Raw genomic sequence first — 15,308 nt, forward strand, 5'->3', positions numbered from 1 at the left:
CTACTTTGGAACCGACTAATTCGAAGGATTCAATTATCCACTTGAAGGATGTTTCATTTTAAGTCTTAGCAAAATTTTGTATGGACCAATCCACCGAAATTGACATATAGAGGATTCAAACTTGGTACATTGAGAGAAACAAAACCAAAAACGTGCCAAACCAAACATCATTAAGGCAAGTCAAGTGGGTTTTTTTTTTTTTGACAAAATATCCTTATATTATTATCTATATATTTTTTTTTAAAATTAGAAAAAATAAAATTTCACCATAAAAGCATAAATAAATGTATTTGATATTTATAAGAGACACATACAATGTCATATTTGTGTGTTCCTAACGCTTGCGTTCTCTCCTAAAAAATGTGTTAAAAACATTATTGTTAGTCCTGTGAGCACAATTAGTTGGTAGCTGCAAAAAAACAATATTATGCAGGGGTTAGAGTTTGAACCTCGAACTCCTCACTTCTCCATATTTAAAATGGGCTTAATTGGACGTTTGGTCCTCTAAATAATTATGTGTTTACATTTTGGTCCCATAAGTTGTAAAACTCACATTTTGGTCCTCTTGGTTTTGCTCCGTCAGTCAAAAATACCCTTTCTGTCAAATAAGTGAGTTTGCCGTTAGTGAGTGCACACGTGGAGGATCCAACGTGGCTCCAATGTGGCACGTATATAAGGGTCGAAAATTAGGGTTCATCTTCAATCTTCTTCCTCCCCTCTCTCTCTCTCTTCGAAATCTTTGTTTTTCCTCTCCTCTCTCTCTCTCTTCGAAATCTTCATCTTCAATCTTCTTCTCTATCTCTTTGAAATCTTCATCTTCAACTCTCTCTCTCTTTGAAATCGCCAGTTTTCTCCATCATTCCTCTACCTCCAGTCAAATTCGAATCTGAAAAATGTCCAAACAAATGGGTCAATCAGCTGGGTCTGTTGGTTCTAGTCTCAGAAAGAGAGGAATCACGGAATGCAGGTGTGGAGAAGAAACAGTTGTTCGAACTGTCACAGATAGCTACAATCCAAAATGTGGAAAAAAGTTCTGGGGTTGCAGAAACTACAAAAATCAATTTGACAAGGGTTGCAGTTTCTTCAAGTTAGTTGATGAAGAGTTCACTGATGATAGGGATCTGAAAATTGCAAAGTTGGAGAAAAAGAATACAAAGTTTAAGAATGAATTGGGGAAGACAAGATTTTGGTTGAAGATGTCTCTGATTTTTGGATTATTTTGGTTTGGTGTTTGCTTAGTGTTAGGAACAATATTGTTATGCAGAATTAGTGGCAACTCGAGTCATGTTTATTTGTTAGTCCTTTTCTTCTTTGGCCTGCTAGGTTGCCTTCTAATTGGTGGTGGCTGAAGATCAACATATTTAGTTCTCTCCCATAAACATTGTCCATTTGCTGGGTAGATCACACTGTTGTAGCAAGTTGCATACCTTTCCTTCTTGTAACAATCAGGAACATAGTCATCTATGTTCATGTCTTGGGACTTCATGCAGGAGATGGCATGACAACATGGCAATCCTGTCAAGAGCCATCTCCTACAGTCACATTCCCTCCTAAGCAGATTGACATGATACTTCTCATTTGTTTGACAAGCTATGTGCCTGACTTCATAATCATGCTCAGTTGATTTCCTAGATAATGCAACACAAAATATCATAACATATTCCATAATTTCAGCATAATGTGAATTTAATATACAAATTTGCAAAATGATGACATACCTAACCAGCCAGTTATTGGTGTATGCAGATTCTTTTTCAATTCTTTTCTTAATGTTGGGAAGGACCACACCCTCATACCTTGCAATCTTCTGTCTACTTGTTTCCCACCTCTCCATCAAGTATACTCTAATGTCCTCAAACATTGTCACCACTGGTTTTCCCCTAGCTATAACAATAGTGGAACTAAAGGCTTCTGACATGTTGTTCACCAGAGTGTCACATAGTGGTCCACTTGTGAACTTAGACTTGCTCCAATGTTTTGCAGGGATTTTCATAAGATATTCATAAGCTCCTTCACTTATCTGTTTTATCTCTGCCATTGCATCATTGAATGCATTATCATAACTTGCCTTTGCTGCCTTCCACATCAATTCCTTCAACTTCTTTCCAGGATATTTCTTTCTAAAATTGTTGTAAAGATGCCTCACACAAAACCTTTGGTCAACTCCAGGAAGTAGTTCATCCATAGCAGGTAAAAGTCCCTACATTGTATATATGTGAAAGTTAAATACAATGTAAAGTAAATAAAAGAAATTTGATTCAACATAAATTATAACTTGAATTTACCTTTTGTTGATCACTTATAAAAGTGTAAGTCAAGCACAATCCAGGACCACCTAGATCAGCAATGAGCAGCTCCAAGAACCATTTCCATGATTCTTTTGTTTCCCTTCAACCACAGCAAATGCTATTGGAAGCATTTGATCATTAGGGTCCCTTCCAATTGCAGCCAAGAGCTGCCCACCATAGTAACCTTTTAAAAAACAACCATCTAGTCCAATTATTTTTCTACAATTGAAAAAGCTCTCCTTGCATCCTTTGAAACAAACATACATTCTCTGAAAATGGGGACACAAGACAGCACCAGGTGCCTCAAGATCTTCTTCTGACCCTTGGAATGGCATAGTGTTGATAAATACACTAGATCCTCTGTTAGACCTCAAAAGCTCATGTGCATAGTCATAAAGCCTAGTGTATTGCTCCCTAAAGGATCCATCAACCATGTCAAGTGCTTTAGATCTAGCTCTATATGCCTTAGTGAGCTTACCCCCAGACCCCATTTTTCTTGAGCTCTTTCCACAATAGTCTTCAACTTCAGTGCAGGATTGTCCTTCACCCTTGAATGTAGCCTACCACCCAACCATTCTGAATTCATCATCTTGACCTTAAATGCCCTAGTGCAGCTATGCTTGCCCTTTATCCTCCTCAATTGCCAGGTTTCTTCATTTGGTATCTTTACACAATATAGCTCCCAATTACAAGGCAGTTTACATATAACCCTCACCCTTGTCTTATCACTCTTCCTAAACTTTATAGGCCTACCATCATGTACTGAATAAGTTCTTACACCTTCCTGAAAAGCCTTCTTAGAAACAAAGTATGTACCTACCTCCCACTCACAGTCTCTCATGTTCTCAGGAAGCTTGAAAGTGAGAAACTTAACTTTCTTACCTCCATTTTCTTCTTCATCTTCAGACTGACTATCTAACACATCACTATTATACTCCTCCTCATCACTCAATCCCCTATCCCTCACAATGCTAGACTGACCAATTTCTTCCCCACCAACTTCATTTCTGTTAACTTGCCCAGCCAATATCTCATCTTCAAACACAGGTTTAGTAGCCCTTTTTCTCTGTTTCTTTGGTCTTCCCCTTTTACTCTTTGGCTTACTACCACTTGCTGCTCCTTGAGTAATTTCACCTTCAGTTTGTGTGGCCTCAGTCACTTCACCTACAACTTCATCATGAACAATTTCAGCTGCTACAACATTTTCTTCAACCACATTTTCTTGAACAACAGCTGCTTCAACATGAACTTCTTCACCTACAACTTCATCACCTACCTCACCACCAAAGTTGTCTGCATCCCCAATCTCTTCATCTGAGTCATCAAAAGAAATGTCCAGAGCACTGTCCTCCCTTTGCTCTCCTTCCCAGATCCCCCCAATTTCATCCCCTAAGTTAATTTGCTCCAGACCATCCCACAAATCTTCCTCTAGACCTGTTTTGGCTCCCTCCTCACCAGTACTCTCAACAACAGATGGCCCTTCACAATTTATGTCATTATTTATTCCCCCACCAACCTCAGTGGACCCCACCTCATTTGTTTCATTCACTTTTGTGGGACCCTTATCAATTATATTATTCTCCTCATTTACCACACCATTGGTCCCACCAGCATCCCCACCATCCATGTCACCTCCTACTTCACTCTCCATAGTTACTACATTACCCTCATCTCCCTTGTTTTCTTCATTTTCCACCATAACCTCTCATCACTTCTCTCTTTATCAACAATAACCTCAGAACTTACCTCTTTATCCACCATAACCTCAGCACTTCCCTCATCTTCCACCATAGCCTCACCACTTCCCTGATCTTCCACCATAGGCTCTACCATTGCCATCTCCCCATTAATTTCTACTGGGTATTCAATCATAGGTAAATTCAACACTGCACCTCCCACATTTTGCCCTTCCTCCACTATTTCCTCCAACACAACACCAGCATTTGGTACAGGGAAGTCATTTGCTTCATCTAAAGGATTCAAATTATGAATTTCTGGGGCATCTACACTGTGTATTACATAAAGGTGAACCCTACCATTCATTTCTGCTATGGCTTGCATCCTTCTACAACCATTGTCACTATTCAACCTAATGAAGTCTTCCAACATATAAGGGTCATAGTACCAAAGTTGCCTAATCATGGGGCAACCTAGTCTCTTAATAGTTGCTAGCAAAGAGAAGTAACTCCAATAGTCTGGTTCACATTCTAACACAGTATGTGTGCCTTCATAGCCATCATGGTGAAATTCACTAAACTCCCCCCATGGTGTAGAACCAACGCAAATCTACCTTCCATCTGTTACAAATAGCAAATATCAACTTTACCCAATCCCAGATGAAGATTAAAACGACATTTAAACATGTTTAACGAAAACCCTAAAACCAAATAAATATTTGATTAAAAATGTGTTTTTTATTCAAACCCTAACCCTAAACCAGAAAACAAACCCAGAAACCACCATCAAATCCCAGAAACCGAAACCCTAAACCGGAAATAAGAAAAACCTTAACTATGCATCATAAACGACGGTGAATACTTACCTCATCAATCGGAGCATCAAAATCGTCGTCCTCTGCAGGCATTTTCGTCTTCAACTTTCGCGAAAACACAGATTTTTCTTTCTCCTTCAATCCACAGCTTCAAGTGCTTGTGCTTCGTTCTCTCTCTATCTCTAAAACCCTTTCAGTTTCTAAAACAGCTTGCTTTCTCTCTCTAAGTCCAAGCCAGGCCTTATATACGTGCCACGTTGGATCCTCCACGTGTGCACTCACTAACGGCAAACTCACTTATTTGACAGAAAGGGTATTTTTGACTGACGGAGCAAAACCAAGAGGACCAAAATGTGAGTTTTACAACTTATGGGACCAAAATGTAAACACATAATTATTTAGAGGACCAAATGTCCAATTAAGCCTTTAAAATGTGTAAGCCCCCAACCATTAGACTATTCGACAAAAAAATATTTTTGTTAAAAGGAAAATACGTCCTTTTTCATGAAGTTGGAATGTTTCGAGTTCCTAATGTTTTGTAGGGGCACACAACCGCTCAAGGTTATCATTAGTTCAACAACTAGCCCGTGACTAGTAAGGAAGGGGAGTTTAGTTCCTTCTTATAGGATTGAGGGGTTGTGTAAATCACTGGTTTGAGTTAAGAGATAAGAAATTGAAGTTCTTAGATTCAAACTCAGACGAAGAAAAAAAAAACTAATTTAACAACTAATTATTAACATTTGTAATTAGAAATAAGTTTCTTGTTATAGGATAAGAGGGTTTAATTCACGTTGTTCATTCTAAAGACTACAAAGCATATGTTTAGATCTGCTTCGTTTTGCCGCCATTGCTTGTCTATGCGATTCTCGAGACAAAGTTGTCGTGATTTCAGAAACGAGAAAACAAAGTTTATGCGTTGTTGTGGTTTTCACAAATGTGTTTCACATCCAAACATACACAAATTTCAATGCAATACATAGTTCCTATACTTTTTCCGTCTCAGAATGCACCACATTTGCATTTTTTTTGTCTGGAAATAATTGTCGACTTAGAATATCAATGCAACATTTTTTTCTACTAATATACTGTTCTTTATAAAATTTTATTCTACTTAACTACGAAGTACAATTAATGATATTTCCATAAATAATACTAGTTTTACTATTGGAATCAACTTATCTAATCATTTTTCTAAAAACTACACATAATCCAAATGTGACATTTAATTTGATGATGAAGTAGATATCTAGTTAAGGTTCTAATACCTTAAGTTTTTGTCTCAACTCTACTTTCCGCTCTATGATTTCTATGATCTATTGATCATGTTGATTGAAACACTAACCTCTTCAATCTTCATTCAGATCTAAAAAGCAATTATATTTTGCACAACAAGGATTATAGTTTGCGTATCACATTTACTCCACAATAACATGATTGCACGAGGTTACCAATATAATGTATAATGTGTGTTTGGATGCGTCAACTGTGTAAAAGAGTATTTACGATCGTTCTATCCATTATTTATTTATTTTATAAAAATTTGCTCTTTCCTTTTCTTTTATTTTCTACAGAATAAGAAGAAAAAAACTTTTATTCTTCTTTTTTCTCTCACTTTATTTCGTAACCCAAACATAACACAGTTCACATGCTATGGTATAGTCAATGATTCAAACCTACCATCTTTCACTGAAGGAAGTCAAACCAAACATTCAAATACTGTCTGTCCGATATTTGATACTAATGCAAGTTGAAATCGAAATGATATGCTAAAGAAGCCAATTCACAACACAGAGCCCTTCATCAAACTAGAGCCTCAAGATCCGTCATCGGAGAAGCATGCATGCTTTTGATTGATGGCATCATCAAATTCAAGCAAATAGTTCCCAGGTATGAATTCTTTGATCTTCTAAGATTCTAGCTATAGTATGTTCTGCATTTTCAATACTTTTGTTTTCTATGGTATGTTAATAATCTTCTTCATGCCACATCACAAACTTGGTTTGTCATGAGGGTGGAACATAACTTGGACAACATAGACACTAAGAACTCAAGGGTAACCAAGAAACAAGGCTAAAGAAGAGTGAACTTTCCAGAAAGGAAAATTTCACTACGCTTTGTCAACATAAACTTTAGGGATAATCAGGCTCAACCATGAAATTTGAGGAACTAGCACAGAATATCAGAAAAAATTGAAATTCAAGGCTATGCTTATGTCAAAAGGAAAATTTAAGCTTCACAAAAAAAGGAAAGTAGGGATACACAGTAATTGAATGAAATATTTAGATCGTGGCTGAAAAGTAATAGTACATTCCACCCACTTGTAACAGTTACAGGAATTAAAACTTCAAAACTATTTTACAAATATATCAGTATCAGAGTCCTCTCCCAAAAAAGTTTGCTCAATGTGTTGAATTGCTGAACATGAAAAGGCACCGACATTTTCCCATAGACAATGCAAGTATATATCTTTTTTTGTTTTGTTTGTGCAAGTATATATCTTATTATACAGAACATAGCCCAACACGTTTGACAATCCATATAATGTCACGTTTCATAATCTACAAACCTTAAGGAGAACTTTAAATCCAAGATATTAGCTTTCTCACTCGACATACAAAATACGGACTTCTCTGTCCTCTAGAAATTATCCTTGGAGTGCAGAAACATCCAAGAAACATGTAACCTCTAATGATGCCTCATGACTAAGTTTTCGCCATAATCTTTTCAGCGAATTGGGTGATACTGTGTGATACCTCGCTTAGGCGGTAGCTTCCTCAAAATGAAAAGGACCAAAGAAGAAGGCAATATTTCCACCAACTGCAGCAAAAATGTAAGAAAGTTATGACGAATCGTAGTTGAGAGACCTATAGCACGATGAACAAACACCCTTTTTCATGACTTACACTTTACACCAAATGTTAATAACCGAGTAAAATAATTCTGTAACCATCGGAGATATTACAATTATTAATACCTCATAGCAGCAAATAATTTCCTTTTTACATGGACATTAAAACACCAATTAACCATTTCCCAAGAGAAAATTTCTCAGGTCGGAATGTTGCTAAAGATAGATCCCTAACAATATGAATTGGAGGAATTTGAAACAACAATGACTTGATTATCTGACTTACAAATTCACTGGCTAATTAGGTTTCATGTGAAAACGACCTTACCAAGAATCCAAGACTAGCTTCAAATCGCACGCCAGAAAAAATTAATTTAGGCAGGTTAATAAAACTAACACATAATTCAGTGGTTGTAGAAAAAATTCAGGCAGGGGAATGTCAGCTTTCAACAGTGGGTTCAAAACATCATTAACCTTATGAGCTCAAATTGAATGTTACAAGGAATCTAATAAACAAACTCACCAGGTAATATATAAGGTTTAGAATGGGATGGTTCAAGACATCAAGGTCAGCCGCTTTATCAAATGCATTAAAGCACATCTGACACAGTAAAATATGATCAAACTCAGTTTAAAAACCAATCAACAAGAATCATAGAGTTAAAGAAAAAAACCACTAACCATAACACATCTGATAAGGAAGCATGAAAAACATATGGTAGTCACATAGCCAACCTGCATTAGAAAGAGCAGGTAAATACTCAGGGGAAAGGAAAGGAGAGAGGGATGAACGGACCCTTTATGATATGCAATCAAACATAATTCCATGTAAAATTGAGTACCTCTTGTAGCTTCTTGCGACGACCTTTAGATTCAACAGGAAAGCGTTGTAGCATCAAGAATAATCTGTCATAGATCACGCACAGAAAAGGTACAGTGGGTATGGTGATCAAAGGATACTGAAGTATATGCCTAATGCAAGTAAACTTATAACATTTAAAATTTAGTATTAGAAATATTCTGTACAGAGCCTAAATGGAACACTGACCATAGACAAAATATTTATACATAGTGACCATGTTTTTGCAATAATGGAATTTCACAATTTCAGAAAACCAGCATAGGTTTCAAGAACTTAGATTGCTTCTATATATGCTAATCTGTTATTTTTATTTTATTTTTCATTTTTTCACTTCAGACAAGGCAAATTCATAAGTGACTGTTATTTTGTAACCCAGGTGCATTAATTCCATTCAATATTCCAAAGTCCAAACACATCAAATGCAGTTGAAAATTTATACAGACAATTACCTTCCACCATAGAGTAGAAAGCCAAGGGCTGCAAACAAAGAGACCCCTACATACATGTATAGGAAAACCTGATTAATGTTATGATCGTTCAGATCTGATAGTTGACCCCTGGTCCAAACACACAAAATGAAACAAAAACACAAACAGACAAACCTGCAAAGAACATCTTCGATAAAATCACCAGCATGCGGACAGGTTTCCACCATAATATCAACCACAAAGCAATCTGAAACATTTTAAATAAAATACTAGTGTTTATAAAAAAATACAAATAAAAGAGATATCAGCAAATACAAAAAACAAGTCAACATCAAAGTAGCAACTATTTCAAATTCTGAATAGATATTACTCCCTCCGTCCTGAATTAATTGAGCCCTTGGCTCATTTCACACTTATTAAGAAAAATGTATAAATAAAGGGGAAAGTGGAATATATTGAATTGGGAATCATGAAAGTAGTATTAATTAGAGTTATAAAGGGGAAAAAGTGGAATATATTGAATTGGGAATGATGAAAGTAGTATTGAAAATTGAAATGGCTCAGTTATTTTGGGACATTTTTTTTTAGTAAATGGCTCAGTTAATCCGGGACGGAGGGAGTATAGAATAACAGAACTGATAACAAAGGTCAAAGACAGAGGCAAATGTTTAATAATTTTTAATAAATTCTGTGGAAGAGTATGAAGAGTACTTTTAGATTATTTTATAGTATCTTCATCGATTGTTTCCGTAGTTAGGCTGTTGGTTTTATGGTTAGTGGACTTATCAATACTTGACCAAATTATTAGTATTAAATATGAATGAGTATTAGGCTAAGATATTGGAACATCGTACATTATCAATTATATTCTCAGTTTATCACCTGAAGTTGTTTTCTCTCTTTTTTCCTTATTCTCTACCCTTATTCTTATTAGAGTGGTATCATCCACCTTCAATGTCTATCTGTTCTGCAGTGTTAAGGTCCATATAACTTTTTTTCAGGAATATGCCCATAGAACTCTTTTACATTCCAATTATTCGTTTACTTGTAATATTCTATAGAGTAACTTCTCAACATTGTGACAAGAAAAAAAAAAATTAAAGAGAGATCATGAAAAATATCATATTTGAAGGGCATGGGAGCCTACAGTGACAGGCGTTTGAAGTTTTAGGAAGTCAGCAAGGAGTTGTCCAAGTGATCAACTGTTCATAGTTGAATAACATCAGTTAGAAGACTGGTGGCAGCGTACATGAGGCTAAGCAATGCATTATTGGGTGACTGGGGACTCAATTCCAACACATAGAAAAATGTAAATGGTTGGGAAGGTGTGTCGGTGAACAAACACATGGCAACATTCCAGCACTATGATTTAAGCCTTTCAGTGTAATTTGGCTCGACTTAATGTGTTTTTGTTCCTTTTGCCATTTTTCACTTCTGCGCATGAGTTTTCTATCTGGGCTGGTGCGTTTCTGGTCCAAGAAAGGTTGTCTAGCAGCTTGCAGGTCTGTTGAATAAAACAGTGCCCGGCGACTTTCAAGGAATTTTTGGATCTGCTAGGGATTTCTAGTGACCTTTTCTCCGGCTATTTTCTTTGGTACTTAAAAATTGACTTCTTGGGGCTGACTGGTGGCTTTGGTATGTTCTGGTGTTATACACTGTTTAGATAGCAGATTAGGACCAGTGCAAGTGACAAAGTTTTTTATGATAATGATTCTGTACATGTTAAGTGGTGAGCGTTCAGGTATGTGTGGATATTGTCTTTGGTGTAAGGCATGAATATGTGTGGCAATAGGCTCTATGTAGCAGTGTTGTCTAGTGGTTGTGATGATTATTCGTATAACAGGCTTACAGCAACAGCTGCCTCTGACTTCATCTTTTTCCCGTCTGTATTGTACAACGTACATACTTACCGCACATATTCAGAACAAGTGCCTCAAACACCTACTTTTGGTAGATGATGATAACATTCTAGCTGATTAGTAAAAAACTAATACTAAAATTGAGTCATGGAGACTGGAAAGCTTTTGAAACAAACAGATTTTGACGAAGTAAGAGTAACAGTATAATATAAGGAATGCAAATTCATCCTGATACAATGATAGTGAACAATTGGAAATTACCAGAAAATTTCAAGACAGGTGGATTCAATAGAGAAATTCGTTAGGCATTATATGTGGTTACAGTCTGGCAGAGTCACAAGCAAATTCAATGGGAAGTTACCAGACAACTAAAAAACTAACAATGTTTGGCAAATGTTTGGCAATTACGCGTCATCAAAGCAAAAAATAAGATTGATAGAGAATACAGTGCTATGAATCTAAAGAAGTCTACGACTCTACATGGTTTGGCCTGTTTAAGGTGGAGTTGGTTAATCAACGCAATTAACCCAGTTATAATGTGAGGTCAACAGCTCAATTCAGGATTGTCTGACCGGTTTTTTCAAATTTTCTAGTAAGTGAAAATTATAGAGTAAAACTCCTGATATATCCTATACACACAGAGATCAGAGGGGAACGATGATTACGAATTACGCACGAAAGAGCTATGTGAACGATGATTACGAATTGAGCTATGTGAACGATGATTACGAATTACGCAAAACATACTGTAAATGTTTCTACATAAGCTAAGAAACACAAGATGAAAATGTAAACAGGTTGCACACAACATCCATTGCCACAAAAAAAAAAAAAAACAACTATTTTGACCACAAGTGCAATCATGGGCAAGATTTTTCACCTGAATAACATAAACCACAGCATTAATTGTGTAGAAACTTGGTCTCAGACCATCGGTAGATACAGCTCGTGCCTGCAAAACATGATCAAACATGAAATCAGGCTGCGAAATAACAAATTACCAATATAAAGTTGCTATTTAAAAATGTAAATAAATAGTAGTAAAACAAAAAAAGTAAAACTTGCCTGGTAATAAATCTCAGCCCAGAAGAGCACCAAAAGTGCATATGTGGTAAAGAAAGCAAGACTTGGCATGTCAAGTAGGATATGTTGCACAATCTACATACACACAATATTTCACCTTTAGAATTAAATGCAACTATGTGATTGAATTCTGGTTCTCTCGGAACGATTGTCCTAAGTGAGTATGAGAATAAATAGCTACAATGAGATGTTCATACCTCTGGCTGTAACTTCTGGACATCTCGCCGGAAAACGAAAACAAAACATCGAACTGCAATCAAAATCATAGTTGAACAACAAAAGTTGATAAGAAATTCAAAGCAAAAAATTCAACAACAAAAAAAGAAAGATAATTTGAATGATACAAACCCCCATTGACGAAAAAATTGAGAAAGTGAAAGACCTTCTGCGTGGTCCAACCATATTCCGGTACTCTTAATTGTATTCTAACAAGTTGAACCTAAAATTGACAACAAAAAATCAATAAATAAAATTGGATTGAAATAAAACCCTAAGAAACGAAAATGGGAGAAAACGAACCAGAGCGATGGCGGCGACGATTCCATAGAGGATAGCGAGGAGGTGGAAGATACGGTCCTGCCAGAGAGGAGAGTTGTTGATGTCTCTCCACCAATTGGATGTTTCCGTGAAGTCAAGGGCGGTGACCACGGCCATCACCGCCTCCGCCGGCACGCCTCTGGTCACCATCGAATCGCTCAATTATTTTTTTTTATTTATTTATTGCAGCTTTTAATTTAATCTTCAACAATGAAAATAGAGATAGATAGATAGATAGATAAACACAGAACAGAAAGAAGAAACAAAATTTGTAATCAAATTATTATTATCGTTTTGTTTTGTTTGGTTGTTTTTTGTTGGGTTTTGTTTTGTGGCCGGCGATGGAGAAATAATTTGGGATTTAGATTAGCGAGAGATAACGGAGGGTAACGTCGCTAAGGTAAGGATACAAAGTCAAAACAAGTCATTTAAATTCACAGAAAAGAAAGAAAAAAAAACTCATTAAAAACTGAACTTTATATATTTAGATTAATTATAATTCTTTTTGACTAATAAATCAATCAATGGAGTAATAATTAAACTTAGCCGATAAAATTTGATTAAGTAGTTGACTGATTTGCAATTTTTTTAAAAATTAATTAATACTCGCTAGAAGTTTTCACCGTCACTTAGTTTCGATAGAAATATTTAGAACACGTAAGATTAGTTCTTTCATCCAAATCAAATTACTTCATACCACGTATTTAAGTAGTTCAAGTCTCGTACCACTTAGATCAATCTATGTGATAATATCTTTGTTCAAAGTCCCCGAAATCTAACTAATCTAAAACCTTATGCACCTGACCTAACATTCATTTTAGTCTTTAATAAAAAAGATAAAGGTATTGTCTCAGTGAGCATAACTCAGTTGCCATGGACATGCATTGTTATATGCAGGGGTCGGGGTTTGAACCCCGGACACTCCACTTATTCACCTTGAAAAAGCTGAATTCTAGCCACCTGTGAAGCCCCGATACTTCAAAATGGATGACGTACCGTATCCCCTGCGTATCCTGCACCGATACCTGCCCGATACTTCCTGATACGTATCCGGAGAGTATCCAAATATTAAATTTTATTTTTTTAAAAAATAATTATCCGATACTTCCTGATACATCCCGATACGCACGGATACTTGTGTTTTTTATATTGTTTTGATTTCTGTTTTTTTTTAAAAAAAATAAGAATAAAAACATTATATTACTATAATATATATACATTTCATTTATCTTTCTTTGGTGCCAGTACGCAGTGGCGGATCTTCACTTATTTTCTTGAGGGTGCCAAATGCTTTTGTATACTCCACCTTTAATGAACGTTTATATATTACAATATTTCAAGTAATATCATACAATAATAAGTGATCTGGTGGTTTGAATTGCTTTAAATAAGCGTTGTGTTGCGGGTTCGATTCTCCTTGGGAACGTTTTTTTTTTATAAAATATTAAAAATGCACAAGAAAATATCAAAAATATACTGGCTAAAGGGTTGAACACACAACCTTTAACCTAGTAAAAGCACCCCCTATCCGCTAGAACAACTGGAAATTCCTTGCTGTATTATGGATAATGCTATATATATAGTAAACTTGGGGGGTGCCACGGCACCTGGGGGTCTCAATAGAGATCCGCCCCTGCCAGTACGACCCACACCACACAAACAATTGCATCTTCCCCTTTCTAAAAAATTAGGGTTTCAACTTTTTCTTCCAAAGTGGTCGCCGTCCACTTTGGCCACCGTTGAACTGCTCGGCCATTTTCTTGTCAAGGAAAGAAGATGGATATAAGAAAGGACAATCAAGAATGTGGGACATTAGTAGAGATGCGCATGAACCGCTTGATGATGTTGGAATTAAGTTAGCAGAGTTGTCTTTGGATGAACCGGATTTGGAAGCTGATTTGTATCTTGATGATGGGAATGGAGGAGAGGAGATGTAAAAGTGTTAACTCTTAGCACTGACGTGTTCTTTTTTGGATATAGCGCTTCTTTTTTGGATCGATATAGTATAGCACTAACAATGTTCCTTTTGGATATATTGTAGCATTGATGTATAGCACCGATGGTGCTCTTTTTTGTATATATTGCGTATGTAATTGACTAATGACCACGCTCTTAATCGTCAATATTATTTATATTTATGTTAATGTGCTACGAGCCTGGTTTCTTGTGTTTGTTAATATATTTGCATATTAAAAAAATGGTTATAATTATATTGTACATTTAACTATATAATTTTTTTTATTAACGTATCCCAGCCGTATCGTATCTTGATTTTTGAAAATTTTCCGTATTGGCGTATCGGTGCAGTATCGTATCCGTATCGTATCTCGTATCTGGGCTTCACAGCTAGCCACTAAGCTACTAGATATTCCCTCTGTTTCAAAATGAGTGTCGCTTAGGTTTTGACCCATAGATTAAGAAATGGAATGAAATAATCATTGGATATGACGCTTTTACTAAACTGCCCTTACTTTATAAGAAAAAGACAAAATTAAAGTTGCATTGAAAATTGTGTGAGAAAAAAGTTGGAGTATTTATTGAAGGTAAAGTTGGAAGAAAAAAATTAAAGTTGTATTGAAAATGTAAAGTGACATTCATTTTGAAACAAATTTTTTTGGCTAAAGTAACGCTCATTTTGAAATGGAGGGAGTAAAAAAAATAAAAATAAAGATATTAAAACGAATATCATGCAAAAAAAAAAAATGAAAGATCGAAAGACAAAAACAAATTAAAAAAAATTATTAATTTTTTTTGGTAGTAGCCGGGGTTTGAACGTCGGACCTTGCATATTTTATCCCAAAAAAAATAATATTAATTTAGAGCCCGTTTGTTATAGCTTTTTTAAGAAAAAAATCACTTATTTTTAAAAAATAATCACTTTTAAGAGTATTGTATCCGTTTGTTACAGATTT

At 35.8% G+C, this 15,308-nt stretch overlaps 1 protein-coding gene across 1 annotated transcript; it reads right to left on the minus strand.

The window, feature by feature from the left end:
* Positions 1–7,035: 7,035 nt before the first annotated feature.
* On the minus strand, positions 7,036–12,798 carry LOC146932945 (tobamovirus multiplication protein 3). The gene is made up of 11 exons (XM_085704668.1): positions 12,379–12,798; positions 12,208–12,298; positions 12,057–12,109; positions 11,842–11,934; positions 11,657–11,728; positions 9,092–9,164; positions 8,939–8,984; positions 8,470–8,533; positions 8,309–8,362; positions 8,151–8,228; positions 7,036–7,596 (listed from the first exon to the last, which is right to left on the minus strand). Exons 1-11 carry the CDS (start codon positions 12,544–12,546, stop codon positions 7,504–7,506), a joined length of 885 nt encoding a protein of 294 aa, XP_085560794.1. The 5' UTR covers positions 12,547–12,798; the 3' UTR covers positions 7,036–7,503.
* Between the last annotated feature and the right edge of the window lie 2,510 nt (positions 12,799–15,308).

The sequence above is a fragment of the Medicago sativa genome, chromosome 4 (genome assembly GCF_051527215.1).
Source record: "Medicago sativa cultivar Bolivia chromosome 4, Bolivia_mono, whole genome shotgun sequence".
NCBI classification, from domain to species: domain Eukaryota; kingdom Viridiplantae; phylum Streptophyta; class Magnoliopsida; order Fabales; family Fabaceae; genus Medicago; species Medicago sativa.